The 20,875-nt window shown below is 32.6% G+C and overlaps 1 protein-coding gene across 1 annotated transcript in view; it reads left to right on the top strand.

The window, feature by feature from the left end:
• Window positions 1-693: 693 nt before the first annotated feature.
• Window positions 694-20,875, top strand: part of LOC124365312 — a 93,945-nt gene continuing 73,763 nt past the window's right edge. Inside the window, exon 1 of the mRNA XM_046821283.1 lies at window positions 694-827. Coding sequence (XP_046677239.1) covers window positions 694-827 — 134 coding nt within the window. The remainder of the gene's footprint in view (window positions 828-20,875) is intronic.

Here is a 20,875-nt window from a genome sequence, read left to right as displayed (position 1 = left end):
AACCCAACTTAATAAACAATAATATGACAAGCTATCTCAAGAAAAATTTAACATGAAGACTTTTGAATCGTGAAATCTATTTCGACCTAAACAACAATGTGTTGTATGCTAGTGCATGTACAAACATGGAATTTGGCTGAGCGCCATTGAATCACTTATTAAGCTGACGCAATTTATTCATTGTCTGCCAAGCGGTGTAAACATTTATTTGGTAAATATATACAGTATGAAATTAACTATAGACTTGAAATTCTTCCACAAATATCACCATATTCGACTTTTTCTATGGAAATGAACTATTGTACAGAATTTTGAGCCCCTAAGTCAAATTAGTTTTGAGTTTTTCTTGTCGTTTCTGCAACGGTATCGCTTACACAAATCAAATGGAGAAACGCACCATTGAACTGGATATTGGCTATTATAAGTGAAACTTAGTGTTAAATTTCAATTGCATATGATATCGTGCAAACAGACTGAAAAGAAATTGTTGCCGCGCATTAAATGATAGCTTCATTACACTACAACTAAATATCGTCCTATTACATTGTATTCTACACATAATAGCCTCATAGAAAAGGGAATTGTTTTCACACTTATTAATGATCTAGTATCGAATAATACGTGTTCAATTTCCATAAATTAATATTATATTATGAGATAGTTTGATAAGTTATTTGGTTTTTATCTAAAGTGATGAGGAGCCAGGATGAGTCTGTGAAAGACTTTGACCCCGCTGTGATGGATGAGGGTTACAAGATTGATGACGTCAGTGTGAGGGTGAATGTAGTGTTCACTGTACATGAATGTGCTACTGTGTCAGACAACAGGTACAGAGATTTATTAGACCACTATGTGTTTAAGTTTACGTCCAAGGAATATAATATTTAATGTGCTTTTTGTTTTAAAGAACCTATCATTAATATTTCAATAAATATTTATCTTGTAACTAAAAATTAACTGCAAATGTGTTGTTGAGCGCTTATACGGAGGACGTCTATACCAATTCGGCTAATTTGTTTTGATAAAATATTAGTTAAAATCCGGAGGAGATATATATAAGAAAAGAAAGATAAGAAAATTTACCCGAAATATTTTGGAATTCTGAAACAATGGTAGAATTTATACGTAATTATACGTAAAGCCGCTAAAAAGCTTCTGATACTTTCCACGTCCACCAAAAAAGGCTAAAAACCACTTTACATTAAAATTGTATGAACTATTATTTTTACAGTGCTTGATTAGTAATGTGATAAAAATAGGAAATAAAAAGTTAAGAGATAAATGTTATCCAGATTCTGCCAATAACGACTTTAATGCATTGTAAAATACTATTTAAACACTGTTATAAAAAAAACCTCAGTAAACAAATATGTGAAGGTACTCCAAGTCTGTAGGCTTCCTTGACATTGCGATATTGCATCGTAATAGTGGCTTAAGTAAAACAGAGAAATCAACACAAACATGCATTAACGATCCATTATTTCCCAGACTGCAGTATTTTTCGTCTCTTATTGTGTTAACGCTTTTTCTATTCTTCCATAAAGCTGCCTACGAAGAAGACGGACATAATTATTGTACATGACAGAGAAAACCATGCTTAAAGATAAGAATTTGTTCTAAAAATAAGACTTAATTCCTAACTTCAAACCCTACGTACATGCTATTTTGGTTAAAATGTGTGTTATTATTCTTTTAAGTCGATTTCTCCTTTATATAACTTCCTTGGAGTCAAGAAAGGGAAGAAAATATCTCACCACGGAAAATTACAGGCATGTATATTATGAAATTTAGGCCAAAAACAATTCCAAAACAAATTTCAAGATAAAAATATGAAATTGTTTATATAGTAGAAAATTAGCTTCAGGAAGCTTTATCATTCTTTAACCATTCCCGTTTTCCAAAAAAATTGAATCAATTGATTACACACAAATAAACAATAAAACACAAATTTTTAAACACATATTCCAATACATAATGTACTTATTTCTTCATTACGAATATATATGAAGTAAAACTAGTTCATTTTGAAGCTTTTAAGACAATTGTTTCCATGTTGAGGCAAGGCTGCAGCAAACATTCCATACCTAGCCCACTGTCATTGTAACACTATTTGTGCGGCTAAATCAATGTTAGACAGGCATATGTGCGTGCACACATGTTTGCACTTCATTACTTTACACAACTGGACGCTGGATATCTATTATTTACCTGCGGCTGAAACACATCATTACAGGCTTTCGTTATTAATATCCTTCATGTGTAAGCCTATACTGGAGCATGAGTTTGTACATTGTCACATAAGTTAACTTACTGAGATTTACTGAGTGTCTACGTGGATTAGACTAATTACATAAATAAATAATGGTCATTCAGTTTCTCCAACAAAAGAACAATTACAAGATTAAACAATACTTTGTATATATTTATGATAGGTCACGTTAGAAACAAAAATAAATACCAAACAGAAGTCAACTGGGAGCACATAAACTTACTAAAAGAAATATTCACACTCAACCACACAGAAAAACAATATAACCATATAACATGTTGTAACCCGTGTATATATTCACAACAGTAACAAGCTGAAGATAGCTTCGGAAGCATCAAGAAGGTATCTTTGTTGTTCGAAAGACCTTGTAATTTGCTGAGGGTTAGGGAAGTCTCTCACTCAAGGGGTTGGAGAATTCATTTCAATCTGTCTGCCCGACGATATATGAAGGACGACTTGACTCATTGACTTGTAACACGTCAAAACATGTCATTTTCAGAAACTCAATTTAAATAATACGATTTACTTAAGTGTACATTTCGTGGAATAAAGAACATGCTGTTTCCTGAAGCTATAACAAATTTTCTGCTATTACAATAAACAATTTCACATTTGTATCTTGAAATTTTTTTGGCATTGTTTTTGGCCTAAATTGCATAATATACATGCCTGTGATTATCCGTGGCGAGATACTTTCTTCCCCATTTTGACTCCAAGGAGGTTATATAAAGGGGATATTGACTTAAACCAATAACAACAAATATTTTAACCAAAATAGCATGTACAGTACGTAGGGTTTGAATTTAGGAATGAAGTCTTGAAAGAAGAAAAAAATTCTAATCTTTAAGCATAGTTTTCTCTGTCCTGTACAATAATTATGTCCGTCTTCTTCGTAGGCAACTTTATGGAAGAATAGGAAAAGCGTCAACACAATAAGAGACAGAAAATACTGTATTCTGGCAAAGAATGGATTGTTGATGCATGTTAGTGATGATTTCTCTGTTTTACTTAAGCTAATATTAAGATGCAATATAACAATTTCAAGGAAACCTACAGACTTGGAGTACTTTCACAGATTTTTTGATTAAGGTTTGTTTTATAACAGTGTTTAAATAGTTATTGACAGAATCTGGATAACATTTACCTCTTAATTCTTTATTTGCTATTTGCATTACATTACTAATCAAGCACTGTACACATAATAATTCATAAAATATTAATTTAAAGAGATGTTTAGCCTATTTGTCGAACGCTGGAAATATCAAAAGCTTTTTTGCATCAGTTAAATTTACGTATAAATTCTACCATTATTTCAGAATTCCAAAATATTTCGGGTAAATTTTCTTATATTTCTTTTCTTATATATATCTCCTCCGGATTTTAACTAATATTTGACAAAACAAATTAGCCGAATTGGTATAGACGTCCTCCATATAAGCGCTCAACAACACATTTGCAGTTAATTTTTAGTTACAAGATAAATATTTATTATTGAAATATTAATAATAGGTTCTTTAAAACAAAAAGCACATTAATAGTTACAAGATAAATATTTATTATTGAAATATTAATAATAGGTTCTTTAAAACAAAAAGCACATTAAATATTATATTCCTTGGAGGTAAACTTAAACACATAGTGGTCTAATAAATCTCTGTACCTGTTGTTTGACACAGTAGCACATTCATGTACAGTGAACACTACATTCACCCTCACACTGACGTCATCAATCTTGTAACCCTCATCCATCACAGCGGGGTCAAAGTCTTTCACAGACTCATCCTAGCTCCTCATCACTTTAGATAAAAACCAAATAACTTATCAAACTATCTCATAATATAATATTAATTTATGGAAATTGAATACATATTATTATATATTAGTTAACTTTCATGGCATTTAATTAAACCCTGTACACATGTCACCAAGGTATGTATGGTGGTGCATGTGTTATGGTAATAAGGCTTTCCCATCATTTAATAAATAAATCCATTACGTATTTCCTACTAATAAAAAAATGCCAAAATATTTGATAACGCTTAGTCAAATCGCTTGGAGTGACGTCATCTGTAAACGTTTCTTGTACAGGTTAGTTCGTTTTCGATATTTCGAGAAGCATAGAGACAGATAGGCAGAGAGATAATTTTCCAGCCCCTCGAGTGATGCGCTTCACTGACACTCAGCCCATCAGCTAATTGAATGGTTTCATCCAACAAAATTTATAAAGATATATCTGAAAAAGACCCCACGAGGAAATCAATAAACTAAAAGCTCAGTGAGGAACAATCGCGTGCTGCCACAGTTTATCAGTAAATGGCTCTCCACAGTCAATCAACTAAGTTTGGTTGGCTTAGCCGAGGGCTTTCCCGCTCTAAATTGGGCTTTCGAAACCATAATCTGCCTTCCCCTCGAGACTTTTGTGTTCTGCTGAAAATATACCACCGGTATACACGGGGCCAACAAACTCCCTGTTAACTTTTATAATATGAATGTAACCAGGAACTTTGTTTGTTTAATTGTATATTTTAAATTATTTACGTGCTTTAGCTTCTTTTCAAACCTAAACTGGTATATAGGAGGCAGAAATTCAGTTTCAATTCAGTATTTCTTATTTTTTCTTACATAAAATAAGAAAATATAATAAATGGTGACAGTTCACATGCAATTGTTCTATTTCATTTCCTATTACAAAAGGAATTAACAAAACTAAATACGTATGTTCATTTTCAATTATGCCAAATTTCGTAATGGTGAAGCGTTTGCGTTAAAAATATGTTTAGGGCAAGACGTATTCAGTAAAAAGAATATAGGAACAAAATTCATATTCTATATAGTCAGCGAAATGTGGAATTAACAAAAATGTGATACTATAATCACAAGAGTGAGGTCTGTTCCAAATGGTGTGATGGAAAATTCGTTCCAACATCAGGTGGTAAAAAATTAAAATATGATTCACAATACGTAGTCAAAGTTTAAAAACTTAAGAAATATAAATAACAACACAATAAAAATGGATTTATGACATACACACTTATCGCGGACATTCTATCATGACCGGGCGTACAATCCCATGTTGAGAGCGCTTAAAAATGTTGTAATCGCTTGATGATGGAATGATTGTTCCGAAACATGTGATGGAAATCACAACATTTGGAAATGTTCTGACCATATTTTAGTTAATAATAGGTCTGTATAATTTGCTGAGCGTTAGTGAAGCCTATTACTCAGTGGTTTGATGAAGAGGATGAAATAATTTCACAGTATCTCTGTCTTCCGCAAAGTTTTGTTTAAAGTTTCATTTCAAGAAAATCAAGATCAAGTTTTTATTATGGTGCACATCTATCCATGTGATTTGACTGTTTACAGAAACCGTTATATATAATGAAGTTTTAGCCATAATATTTTGATAAATTTTAAATTCTAAATAGGTCAAATTGAACTCATAATAGTGTAAGCATATCTATGGCATATGAGAAGCCTATTATTAAATGGAATATTTTGAGTGTAAATTAGCTCGGCCTTGGAATTAGGATGAACCTTATTATTTCTAGAAAATAAAACTTAAGTGATATACATCCCTTTAGTGGTCATCCCGTTTCTGGTCAGGATGCCGTTAAGGGTACGCTCATTACCTCCACAAATAGGAGGAGTAGGAGGGATTCTGTAAGAATACTAACTGCTCATTTAGGATCAGAATTTGTAGAGCAGGTTTTCTTTGTAGAAACATTACCTGCTCTGCTAACTTTCAAAATTTATGTTTTACGAAACACGACTGTTTGCATACTCTGTTAGAAGTTGTGGTTGCACAAAAGATAATCGGAACCTAGCGGACCATTTGTATAGCCTGAGTACACATCCATCTGTCAGCTAACCCGACACAGCCTATCTTGCAACTTTGTAGGTCTCTTATCACTGGAAGCTGTTGTTGGTTTCCTGAAATATAATTCACTCAAACACTCTTCTCTCACTGCTATTTGGGACGTTTAAATTTTTTAACAACACAATATATTACTATTTTTCAGTTTATTTAAATACAACATATCAATTACATTATCATCACATTGTTATTTACAATTACTTAATAAATAAATAAATAATTAATTCAATATATAAAAGAAAAAGCCACCAATCACTCACAAACTCACGCATCACTATTTCTTCAACTTTTAAACATCCACAGGGGTTGAAATATTTGTTTATGTAAAATTGAAATATTGCCTTACGTGTATTATTTGAAATTGTTTAAAGCTGTTGATATAGATTTTTTAAGTTAAATGTACTAAATAATTAATCAGTATCGATTGATTATATCGATGGTTATGATTAAGTAATATCGTTTGCCAATTTCGATATAAAAACCGGGTCCCCTTTTCATACCCAACCCACTGGCCTGTGGGAGGGTCTTTTCAAACAGAATAAATGGGAGAGTTGATACAGTACAAGATCGATTGTATTGATTAAAAGTGTAAGGGACACAGACAGTATTTAACCTGCGTTATCTCAAACTCAGACTCAAAGTCCAGCGTCTCTAGATTGCTGCCAGATCTCCTATATAGTGAAACGGACTGTCATTCAGAAAATACATTTTTACGCCCCATAGCAGACAAAACTTGAACTCTAGCCAGCCTATTGAGTGACAGGCTTCAATGGTGATAAGGTAAATACGTTGAACGGATATTTACTTATTCTTCTCTGTATAGAAATGAATATTCTTTGACAATTTTTAGTTAGTTAGGGTGGGTGTTCTACTGTCCCAAATGTTAAAATATTACATAGACGTACGAGGTATTTTACACTTTAATTTATTATTTGATTGTTTGTTGCAACCGCACCACAGATAAATGTAAAAGCTTAGGCTAAAACTCAACCAACCCCCATAGGACGATGTGCACCACCATTGGACACGATTTTTCCTGTATAAGAATGAAGCTTGAAGCAAAATTTAAGCACTATAGATAGTTTGCTCTCTAAACATCATTCAGACAGATACGCATAAAAAAACATCCACCCCCTCAATTGATTGGCTTCTCTAACTCTTAGCCAGTAAGTAGGCTACCATAAGATATATTTCTTACAGGAAATCGAGTAGAATTTATTTAATTTAATTAAATTTATTTAAATTCCATTTCTATAATGTCTTTCGTACTACCCCCTTTTGCAGATAAATAAGTAGAAAATACAACATTAGTCCGTGAAGACATTGACTCTTCTGTGATAGATGGAAGGCACAAGATTTATGATCTCATGTGAGGTTGAATGTAGTGTTTAGTATACATGTTGTGCCACAGGTGCTCAGATTGACTACACATGCATCTATTATTTACTACCTAATTTTTGTATCATCCACTTAAATTAAAGGGATATGACATCCTTAGACATAATCCCTACAGTATTTACATCTGATGGATAGAATATATTTCAGCGTTCAAATCATAGTGCTCTATTTATCTGTCAAATGTCTGAAATCACATTATCATTAGTAAATGACTAATATATTTCCTTCCAAGCTAACTACAGTTTTAAAGTTATTTATAAGTATAATAATAAAAAATACTGTAAACTTTAACATTAGCAGTTATTTTCAACGTTCGAAATTAACTTTAATTTGTGTATTTACAAGTATTATCTGAGTAATCATAGTATTATATTGTAAAATATTAGCTGTATTACTAAATATTAGCAGTCCATCTGCGCTCATCTAAAATGAATAACAATGAGATATGAATACATCTCCAGGGGAATAGAAGGCATACAGGTATTCATGACGTGTCTTCGTGTGAGCATAAAAAGTCACTCACAATATTGATAGTAAATCTTCCTTCTATTTCTTAACATAAATCTATATCTTTTTGAATCATTAGTCTTTGAAATATTAAAGTATGTTGCAACTGTTATTATTATACATTTTACGTCTCAAGAGATAAGAAGAGCGCCGGCGATGAAGAATCTCACAAAAGTATTTCTGATGTGGTAGTTTTGACACCTGGACTACAAATATAGTGTAATCTACATGAAGGCCTATTTTCATTGCCTCATCTGGTGTACAATTGATTACAAAACTACACTGAGAGGAATGTGAGCTGGAGCTAAACTTAACATTCAAAAATGATTTCTTATTTTACCAGGCGAAATAGGGTATAAGAATCCCTCTTTCATACTTAATGTGGGGTACAACGACCTAGTGCAACTCCTGAACCAATGGCCGCAATGGTGGGCTGCTTACAAGCACATAGTCACCCACTAGACCGACATCGACTGGGGGAGTGTGATCGTTACGAGAGCATATCCATATTTGGATTATTTTTTAAATTGGGTGATATATAAGATAGCAGTGCGAATGCCAGACAATGCCTCTCATATATCCATATGTCCTTCTTTCTAGACCTTAATACTTAGGGCTTTTTCTAAGTGGTTTCAGACTAAACATGAGAGAAGCTGGAAAATGCATCAGGGTCTGAGGATGAGCGTACTAGCCATGCAGTTGTCTTTCCCCAGGATGGTGTATGATCTTCTCTTGTTAGATACATCGGTGTATTCTTAGGTTGTGGGTATAATTACGGGAAATTTTCAACCATGGAAGATTCTTCACAGAGTTGGCATTATCCGGGAGGATCTGATTTTGTGACTTGAGGTGAAAACTTCAGAACTACAAAACATCATTGATAATCACGGAGAAGGGTGGTCAATTTCCTTAGATGGAACTGATCAGTTATTTCGGTGGTTTGCAGAACTGCTAAAAGTAAACTGGCTGGCTTTATACTTTTGTAGTGCGTACAAGGTCCTTGAGGCATTAGTAGGCGGGGCGTTAGAAGAAGACGACCTTAACTCTGAATAACAGCTCCTTTAAGAATATATAAATGAAGTGGTTAGTGTTAACTATTCTGAGAGTGTTATATTAACTAGATGTACACGGAAATAAAAAAAATCATATCCTTAAACATTTAGAATGAACCTAAAACGGAACCACGAATTGTATGTGACTGTAAAACCATGTGTAGTTTATGTTGATGATTATATTAACTTCATGTTTGGAGAGAAGCACTGATTTGTAGTCATTAACACAAACCTAGTAGAGGGTAACATGTACTGGTAAGTGGGGGTCTCAGAACAAAAGTCATTTCAATGATGAAACGTTTTTATAAAAAGCGAAGGTATCTTCTGCCATCGGTCACAACAAACCAATCAATATCGAGGACTGTGACGATAGCCCTCGCGTGACAGGGCTTATCTGTGAGGCACTCCGCTGTTAATAAAACTGAGTTCTTTCGCTGGGACCTGATTTTACTTTTATACCCTTCAACTTTTAGACACAACCTTATACAATCTACCCCTCAATAATACAATCTCATTAAAAATATTTCTAAATTTATTTGTAAAAGAACTTTGATTTCCATACTACCAACTCCTAACATATTACATTTGACTAGTTAAAAAAAATAATTGTTCATCTTTTGCGGGTTCTGAAAATCAATTAATTGCACTAATATATTCATACCCCTATTGATTCTTTTTAATATAGTATCTAGAATATTCAAGGCAATAAAATTAACTTAGAATTATAAAAATGTCCCTTATACGTAAAAGTATTCTGTTTAATGGTTGTTATTGACGATGTAAGGCTGAAAGGATAATAAGATATAGCAAATTTGCCGTTGTTGCATGTTATAAACATGTAGTTAAGAAATATAAATATACTATCAAATTAGGTTGAGTAATTTTGATTTTATCACGTTCTTTAGTAGGTTATGTAGCTAGCAACAACAATTAGGTTTTTCCTGAAAATATCGTCTAAAATTTACATTAAATTAATTAATAATTACGTGGTTGAAGAAGCAAAACTGATTTTCGTCGTCCATTCACTTAGAGCCACTTTACTATTCATACATAGACTCTATACCTAGATTCATAAAACAGTTAGGCTCGCCAAGAAGCATAAACGATGCTTATAAATTATTCGCGCGGAAGTGGTGTGGAGGTGGGGCGGTTATAGATAAATCCGACCACCACGCTACTCCGGTGTTTAGTACCAACAAACACCACCAGTGAGTGCGCCACAGTCGCCGGCCAAACATTTGCTTCGAGTAATTGCTGTTTACTGTAGTCTTGTTATTGTTCTTACTTATGTACGCACAATGTACAGTTTGTTAATGTACACCCAATGTAATGGAAACTTGTAAGTAATCACGGTGCAAAAGTTACATTTATTTTGAACGTTTCCAGTAAACCCTTTAGGGGCCATTGGAAGGTCTACTAAATTACCTTACGTAAATTAAGGCTAAACATAACAAAATATTTTATTTTAAGGTGCATTATTTTTAACAAGTGCCAAGTTCCAAAATGCTAGATAAATCATTATCACGAGTAGGCATAATAATTTCAACAGATCTCAAGTGATTCAATATATTGCTCTCAACATATTCACGTCGGTGATATATCACAGTTTAAGTCAATTATGCAGAAAACGTTCCCTGCAGACAAAATAGAATTTGTGCCAACCTACTAAATGATCGGCTTCAATGAAGCTTCGAGAAATCACATTGCTGGACATTATTAATCTCATTATTTTAAATGTAGAAGTGAAGTTGCAAACAAAATGTAAAGTCTGAAGATAAAATCTTTTACAATTTATCTTGAGGAACTAGATGTGTTAAAATGTCACAAGATCGTACTCAGTTTGTTCTTAAAAGTTCTTGTTACAATCATGGTTATTCATAAGATCAATTTTAACATTTTCGCTAACGGATAGTCAAATGTCTTTTTGAACGTAGTTGTGAACCCGACTGACAGACAAATTACATTTTCAGTCCCTTCGCTAACGCTCGCCAATTAAAAATCTTTTGAAAACATAATCGACATCACGAAACTCACACACACAAACAAGAAATCATTTTAAAACCATATAGTATCAAATACTTTTAAAAAGGTTCAAAATATTCATTTAATTCAACAGCATATAAATGTCAAATTCGTATAAATTGAACAGCACGTTGAACTCGCCTATGCTCTTTTCGTGTAGGGGATCTATGTTATGAACTTTTAAATAAAGTTATGGAACTAAATACATAATTTAATGAAAAACTAGATTTTTGAATTTGGGACAGCTTTAGAATTAAATAATAATCATTTAAATCTGGTGTAATATATTGGAACTAAAATGTAAAAAACTAATATAATATGAAAATAAGATAAATATTATTATCAAAACTCGCAGTGAAATTGTCATTTATAGCAAGTCTTAAAGATACAAAATTGACAGAATCTTAGAGGTGGCAACGCTTATAAGATAATAACTATGCTGATTTACAATATAATTCAATCGAACACAAATTTTTAAGTGTATACTATTTATATTTTTATTCTATATTTATTTTTTTATTTGTATTTTATTATAAGTTATTCGTTTTTCATTTATCTCACGAGGAATCAGAATGAGTCTGTGGAAGACTTTGACCCGCTGTAATGGATGAAGGTTGCAAGATTGATGACGTCAGTGTGAGGGTGAATGTAGTGTTCAGTGTACATGAATGTGCTACTGGTCTGACAGCAAGTGCTGAGATTGATTAGACCACTACGTGTTACAATTTTACATCCATCGTATATAATCTGTTCCTATACGATAAACCATGAAATAGTGGGCTGAGCGTTAGCGAAGTCTACTACTTGAGAGACTAAAGACTTTTGCAAGACGATTAATTTTTCTAAGGGTAACAACAATGATGACTGTGCCTCTCACTATGTGAGTTGTGTGACCATTAGTGAGAATTGTTATGTTTTTTACTATGGATAACCATATGTAATACGGGAATTTCAGAGAATAAAAACGTTTTTGACCAACTTTACTAATACAATGATATTACAATTAAACATGTGATATCTGTTTTATTGGTTGGTAAGGCTTTTGATACATTCTGAAGGTGTTCCCATACTATGTTGTATTAGTTAATTGGTGTACATCTGTAATGTAACTTGATTGTGAACGTTCTTTCATAGGATTTGTTTGGGTATTAGGTTATAAGTTAGGGTGATTTATTGATAATTAATTGAGCTATAGATATATACTTTGGCATATAATGCTTAAAGATCTGGAAAAACTCCTCTACCTGCCTTCCTTTATATTTACCTGTGTCTATCTTTCCTCGATACCTCAAGGACAAAGTTTTGCTTAAGCATCGCCGCTTTTGATGTTAATTATTAAGCACTTTGCGATTGGGCTGAGCCTTTACGTAGCATAATTATCTGCAGGAAATATACGCGTATATAGAAGGATTTTAAAGTTTAAATTTGGCAAGAAACTTAATTTTTACTTGGAAAAGAATAAGATCGATTAAGGTGTGTGGTGCCCATTCTAGGAATTTTACTGAGTGCCATTTAAGTCTACCATTCAGTATTCTGGTAGGGGGCTGAAAGATAATCTATTATTCTGATTTTGTTCGCAGAATATGTCAAGAAATTTATGAGTTACAGTCTGGAAATTTCGCAAGCAACTTCAGAGAAGTCTGTTACGTAACACGTGGTTGGCAATACATTATTCACTAATTTATATTTGTGGTCATAATCCCAAGAAGTAGTACTGCTCTTAACCAATAGCACGCTTCAATAATGAATTAAAATAGAATTCATTTTTGCATCTTATATTGCAACTTAAGTGTATGTGTTGCTAGATTTTTTTTAATGTGAATTATATAAACTTCACTCCACGTTTTGTATATAGTTTCTCCACAAATTAAAAGCGATAAATACATTTAACCGTTTCAGTAATTAGAGAGTTTTTTATATAGAGCTTACACAATGTACAGAGTCTAACTTAGCTGTTACACTATTTCTATCTCAAATTTATTACATTTAATAGCAAGTATAAAAGGGAGAATTCACCCGTGTTTATTTCTCATTAAAAATTAACAGCTTGTAAATTAAAATCTTTTCCGGTAACTTCCAAAACTGCGGAAGCTTCTAATCTTTTAAAATGTGCCTATATCTCATAACATTTTTAGATATAAATAACATGTTTAAAATTTTTTATTATTAGCATATTTATACTTGATTATGGCTGAAAATTACTAAGTGTTTTAAATTATACATTTTTACATGTATGTGAACTTCATTGTAATTAATTTAAAACTTGATAAAACACTAATGACGATGTTTCCAAATAAACTATGCTATCGTATACTAAATTAATAATACTAACGGATGACGTCAACGCTATAACAGTTCATAAAGATAATTTTCAATGGCTCTTTTCAAGTTCATATCTTTCTTTGTAGCTTTGACTGAATCTGTAGACCCAACAAACCGGAAGTAACAGCTGTTATAAATAAGAGAGTATACTTCTGTTTATTGATCAAAGTTTTTACTAGTTGTTCTTTCATAGAGTTATGATTATCTTTAATCCCAATTAAAAATACTATTAAATAAAGGTACTATATAGTATTATTATATAGCCGTTAGGAATAGGGCTAAAATATAGTCCTATAAGGAAAGGACTAAACGGAATAAGCTTATATCTATGTATTGAAATGCAAACTCATACTCTAGTATAGGCTTACAAGTGAAGGGCTTTAATAGTGAAAGCCATCAAAGGCGTGTTTCAGCCGCAGGTAAATAATAGATATCCACAGTGCGGTTGTGTAAAGTAATGAAGTGCAAACGTGGGTGCACGCACATACGCCTATCTAACATTGGTTTTGCCGCAAAATAGTGTGGGATTAATGGAAGAACTGAACAAGAAATGGTTGGTGCAGTTTTAATTTATTTTTGAAACTAGTGTTTTCTTCAGAACTCTAATGAAATAGTTTTTACTTTCTTATAGGTAAATGGTTTGTCAGCCTGTTAACATCATGTAAACATATGAGAAAATTAATTTTCATCGACAGGGATATTTCAATTTTGTCCCTTCAACCTTATTAAGAATGGTCAAAAACAATATCTAACCGACGCAATATTTGCGTCTTCTGTACAAATGAAACATGTTAATTGGGTTCTTAGGAGACTTGATCCAAAAACAATCCCCTCTTTGCGTTAGAAACGAATATTTTTAAGAACCAATTAATATTTTTTTAAATTGAGAACGATAAAGAAGACTACCAAGGTTTTTTTTATATTTTATACAAATTAATAATGGGAGTTTTACTTTTAAGACGTATCAAAAAGAGTATAGACAGAAATATTTTTAACAATTTAGGATTTTTAACTTACAATGTACCATAATCTGCTGTCTAGCTCAATAGCTGATGAAATGAATTTGTGTCATAGCTATCGGTTAGTATTGAATCAACAACGCCGTAGAGTAACAAATGTTTATAACGCTGTAGACTTACTAATGTGTAGCTCAATTCAATTCAATTCAATTCAAAAAGATTTATTTCCAAAAATTTACAAAATAAACTTTACAAACATTCAAGGAAATTGACACCCACATAGGCTGAAGCCTGTGCGTGGGTGCGAGCCGTTAATGTAACATAATATAATATACAATATTGAGGAGGTTCAAATTAAAATGACATTTTTTGGTCTGGTACATTATGACGAGTATGGAGTATTTTCATTGGTAATAATTGGGTGAGAGGAGTCCAAAATTTAATAAAAAAAAGGGAAAGTCTGTAATATAAAATAAACAAAAAAATGCATGTATGTAAGAATGTATGTATGTAGCTATCGGTTAGTTGTGTATCTATAACGCTGTAGAGTTACAAATGATTAGGTATCGGTTAGTCATGTATCTATAACGCTGTAGAGTAAATAATGTTTACCTATCGGTTAGGTGTAACTGTTGGCAGATCAAGGTAAAGGTTAAATGAAGGATCGATGACGGGTACGGGGCGCGGACAAGCCCAGACTTTAGCGTGACTCCGTTTATCTCGAAGTACCCCTTATCATTTTATCCAAGTTGTTAGCTTTACTCGACTACTCCACTGTTCTAATTAGTCGAGTATTGTTTTACTAAATTATAATTAAATATCACTAACTGCAGAAAAAAATAAATGCCGATAAAATACCTAAACATCGTACCAGCTTTTTTTGAATTTCAACTGGTTTTCAAAAATGAAGTAAATAGTACACGCATACTAGTTATACAATTGGGTTTTCTCAAACGTATATAAAGATTGTACATTCATCTACCTTAGTCCTTATCTTATACCGCATTAAATTGTCGGAATGCTGGGAACCGTACTCCGTGAAAGCATAAAATCGAATCCCTCATTAATAGAAATCGTTTTTACAAAAAAATCGTTATCTCCTGTAGGTGAGACGGAAGAATTTGTTTCATTAGTTGCCATTGTACACCACACTGTATATGCAATATCTAAACCGTGTGGTTGTCCTTCACGTATTATTAATCAGTACTTGCGTTTGGTCATTACAAAATTTCAAGTATATTAATAACACACATTTTTTTGAGTCCAAAAATGACAAAATATTATCAACTTGTATAGCTGGTAACAATATAGCAGTATGCCTGACCACGCGTCAGTAACAGGTTTTCCTGAAGATGAATGTAAATTTTCAAGTCTAGAGCTCTTTTCATTTTTGTTTATTCTGCGGAAAAGTATACAAAAGAGAAATTTTGGTAGCTTTTGGTAACATATCTGACAATGTACAAACTCATGCTCCAGTATAGGCTTACACATGAAGGATATTAATAACGAAAGCCTGTAATGATGTGTTTCAGCCGCAGGTAAATAATAGATATCCAGAGTGCGGTTGTGTAAAGTAATGAAGTGCAAACATGTGTGCACGCACATATGCCTGTCTAACATTGATTTAGCCGCACAAATAGTGTTACAATGACAGTGGGCTAGGTATGGAATGTTTGCTGCAGCCTTGCCTCTACATGGAAACAACTGTCTTAAAAGCTTAAAAATTTTATTCAGATTATATTAGCATGAGTTTTTGGTTTGGATTATTTAATCAATTGATAATACTTTTTGGAAAACGGTAAAATTTCAGAGAAATGATAAAGATTTCGGGATTATATATTTTTTTTATTTTGGCGTTTTAATAGTTGAGGGTGGTGAGTCAATAGCAATAATAAACGATGATTAAACTTTTTCTAATATTGATTTGTGTAATGGTGCTGTTAATATTCTATGGGTTAAAACATTCAAACTAATTCAAATATGATCCCCATATAGTATATACCATTTGAAGTGTTAAAAACCTTTGGATTTTATGACATTCAAGTGATGTGTAAAAATACTCCGGAAACGGTAAAAGAAAGAGCTACAAATCTCGGTAAGGACTTACTGGACATAAAAATCTAATTTAACACAAATCCGGTACCCGCTAATTCCTCAGGGTTACGGTCCACAAAGAGTCATAAGAAAGTCTTGATATAAGCATATGTAGGCTGTTCATCAAACTAAAGGTGTTTATTAGTAGAGTACAATGCCGCAGACCCGACCTCGACGGACAACCTAGCCGGAAATAGCAGCCGTGTACAGACGGCTTAAATTTCTAACGAAGCACTGTAAATAGTATACTATTAATGATTGTAATTATTTCAATTTCATCCCTCGGTTATGCTCTTTTTAATGGGGTTCAGATATAATGTATTTATTTTTTTGCCTGTAAATAAATTAATAAACCTACCATGAAAATAATTAGGTTTGAAAACAAATTGTAAATTCAAGCCATACAGCTATACAGGAATGAGCCATGACTTATCAGACCAAGATATTAACCAATTGGATGCTAGGAATGCCTAAAATAGAACACGAATACCACGGTTGGGGACTAAACCCAAGATGTAAAATGCAAGCAGGTGCCTTTCAGGTATAAGGGGACTCAACTTCTACATCATAGTCAATATTATAGGCCGATCAGACTGTGTATATGTTCTTCTGCTCAATTGGATGAGCGTTAGGTAAGAGCTGAAATATTTTTGATGCCTGTCTGTAGATAAAATATCTCGATAACAAACTGACCTTTATACTTTTTGCATTAAGCTCATTTCTACAAACAACATCGGCTTAGATGATGTTAAAAGTCAATCCATGGGATTTACCTGAGTGTTAGTAAACAGTTTCTGAAGAAATAGATTTGAATACAAACTGAGAACAATAATACGACGTTTAACATGTACCATAATCATATATGTAGTTATAAACTTCGAATTTTTTATTTAACCGCAGGCAAGCTTGTTATTCAACATGTGGAATGGAGTACTCGTACTCCCACTTTTATATGACAACAAGGCATTTACCAAAACATTGCAAACTACCTCAATCATAGTTAACTGTTTCCTTGAAATAAATTGATTACTTTTTATACGTTTGAGAAAAAAACAATTGTATAACTAGTATGCGTGTACTCTTTACTTCATTTTTGAAAAACATTTGAAAGTCAAAAAAGCGGGTATGACGTTTAAGTATGTTGATCGGCATTTATTTGTTTCTGCAGTTAGTGATGTTTAATTATAATTTAGTAAAACAACACTCGACTAATTAGAACAGTAGTGTAGTCGAGTAAAGCTAACAACTTGGATAAATTGATAAGGGGTACTTCGAGATAAACGGAGTCACGCTAAAGTCTGGGCTTGTCCGCGCCCCGTACCCGTCATCGATCCTTCATTTAACCTTTACCTTGATCTGCCATCGGTTACAGATAGATAATTAACTAACCGATAGCTAAACATTTGTGATTCTACAGCGTTGTTGATTCAAAACTAACCGATAGCTAAACATTAGTTAGTCCACAGCGTTATAGATACATAACTAACCGATAGTTAATAATTTGTAATTATGCAACGTTATATGTACATAACTAACCGATAGCTAAACATTTGCTAGTCTACAGCGTTAAAGATACATAACTAACCGATAGCTAAACATTTGTGATTCTACAGCGTTATAGATACATAACTAACCGATAGGTAAACATTTGTTGCTCTACAGCGTTGTCGATTCAAAACTAACCGATAGTTAAACATTTGTTACTCTACAGCGTTGTTGATTCAAAACTATCCGATAGCTAAATATTTGTTACTCAACAGCATTGTTGATTAAAAATTAACCGAGAGCTAAACATTTGTTGCTCTACAGCGTTGTTCATTCAAAACTAACCGATAGCTAAACATTTGTTACTCTACAGCGTTGTTGATTCAAAACTATCCGATAGCTAAATATTTGTTACTCTACAGCATTGTTGATTAAAAATTAACCGATAGCTAAACATTTGTTATTCTACAGCGCTGTTGATTTATAAATAACCGATAGTTAATCATTTTTTTATTCAACAGCGATATAGATTAATATTTTAAAGATTGGAATTGCTGTGTATTTGTAGGAAAAATAGTAACCATAATATCACGTTATTGAAACGCTTTGTTTGAAGTTTGGTTTTATTTGTTTAAAGTATGTTTTTGACAATGGAATGATTGTGAAGGAAACAGGTCTTTTCCGCAGATTTGTTATTGTTCATGATACAAAAAAAACAGTAACACTAATTTTTTAGATCCGGATTCTTATCTCTTCTTCAGGTAAATAACTAACCTAACACATAATTAAAAACTAGATTAAAATAAACAAATCATTCCAGGGCGTTGTGACACGCGTAAGTCAGGAATCACAACCACCATGTTGTGTGTCAACTTCACTAACTCTAAAACACACACTTAAAAACAACAATAATTATTTAAATTTAACTACAGAATACAGGTCACAATAGGTCAGCATTTGTCGACCAACCACCTACAACTGCAGTTAAATGGTTTTAGCTTTATTTTAAAACGTTATTAAAAAAGGTCACAAAGCACAACGGATCAGTATAGTCCTTACTACACAGAAGATAGCAATGGTGCGAAGTGTCGAATCAATGCAAATATTCAAACTTAGTACGAATAGTTTCAATGTAAAGGACCTATGGAGTTTAGCTCCGAGTCATCTTCCTTAGTGCATCAGTCAGTTACAATTCAGACTCATGCTATGACGGTGAAAACATCGGTTGCTCTGCCGTGCTTTGAAATGTGTCTAAAACTCAGTACACATATTTGTGCATCTGATGAGACAACGAGTGTACGTCTTAATCTAGATTACATTGGAGGCTCTGAGTAAACGAGATACCGCTCATTTGTAGTCTATGACACAAATTCATTCCTCAGCTATTCAGCTAGACAGTAGATTATGGTACATTGTGGGTTAAAAATCCTAAATTGCTACAATTCTGTGTATTCTCTTTTTGATACGTCTTAAAAGTAAAACTCGGATTATATATATAGAAAATATGAAAAAACCTTCTTGATAGTCTTCTTTATCGTCCTCAATAAAAAAAAATTATTCATTGGTTCTTAAAACTAGTTGTTTCTACCGCAAAGAGGGGATTGTTTTTCGGATCAAGTCTCCTAAGAACCAATTACAATTTTTCATTTGTACAGAGGATGCAAATATTGCGTAGGTTAGATATTGTTTTTGAGCATTCCTAATTAGTTGAAGACAAAATTGAAATATCCCTGACCACGAAAATTAATTTTCTCATATTATGTTTACATGATGTAAATAGGCTGAACGACCATTTACCTATATGAAAGTAAAAACTATTTCATTAGAGTTCTGAAGAAAACATTAGTTTAAAAATAAAGTAAAACGGCACCAAACATTTCTTGTTCAGTTCTTCCATTAATCCCACACTATTTTGCGGCAAAACCAATGTTATACAGGCGTATGTGCGTGCACACATGTTTGCACTTCATTACTTTACACAACCGTACTCTGGATATCTATTATTTACCTGCGGCTGAAACACGGCTTTGATGGCTTTCACTATTAAAGCCCTTCACTTGTAAGCCTATACTAGAGTATGAGTTTGCACTTCAATATATCTATATAAGCTTATTCCGTTTAGTCCTATCCTTATAGGACTATATTTTAGCCCTACTCCTAACAGCTATATAATAATACTATATCGTACCTTTATTCAATAGTATTTTTATTGGGATTAAAGATAATCATAGCTCTACAAATGAAAAACTAGTAACCTTGATGAATGAACGGAAGTATACTCTCTTATTTATAAAAGCTGTTACTTCCGGTTTGTTGGGTCTACAGATTCAGTCAAAGCTGCAAAGAAAGATATGAACTTGAAAAGAGCCATTGAAAATTATCTTTAGGAACTGTTATAGTGTTGACGTCAACCGTTAGTTTTATTAATTTAGTATACGATAATATAGTTAATTTGGAAACATCGTCATTATTGTTTTATCAAGTTTTTAATTAATTACAATAAAGTTCATATACATGAAAAAATTTATTATTTAAAACACTTAGTAATTTACAGCCATAATCAAGTATAAATATGCTAATAACAAAAGATTTTAAACTTTTTATTTATATCTAAAAATGTTATAAGATAAAGGGCACATTTTAAAAAGATTAGAAGCTTCCGTAGTTTTGGAAGTTATCGGAAAAGATTTTAATTTACAAGCTGTTAATTTTTAATGAGAACTAAACACGGGTGAATTCTCCCTTTTATACTTGCTTTTAAATGTAATAAATTTGAGATAGAAATAGTGTAACAGCTAAGTTAGACTCTGCACATTGTGTAAGCTCTATATAAAAAAAACTCTCAAAATATTAAAACGGTTAAATGTATTAATCGCTTTTAATTTGTGCA

This window comes from Homalodisca vitripennis, chromosome 6 (genome assembly GCF_021130785.1).
Source record: "Homalodisca vitripennis isolate AUS2020 chromosome 6, UT_GWSS_2.1, whole genome shotgun sequence".
In the NCBI taxonomy this organism is placed as follows: domain Eukaryota; kingdom Metazoa; phylum Arthropoda; class Insecta; order Hemiptera; family Cicadellidae; genus Homalodisca; species Homalodisca vitripennis.
The sequence above is the reverse complement of the archived record's forward strand: the minus strand, read 5'-3'. Positions and strand labels throughout refer to the sequence as shown.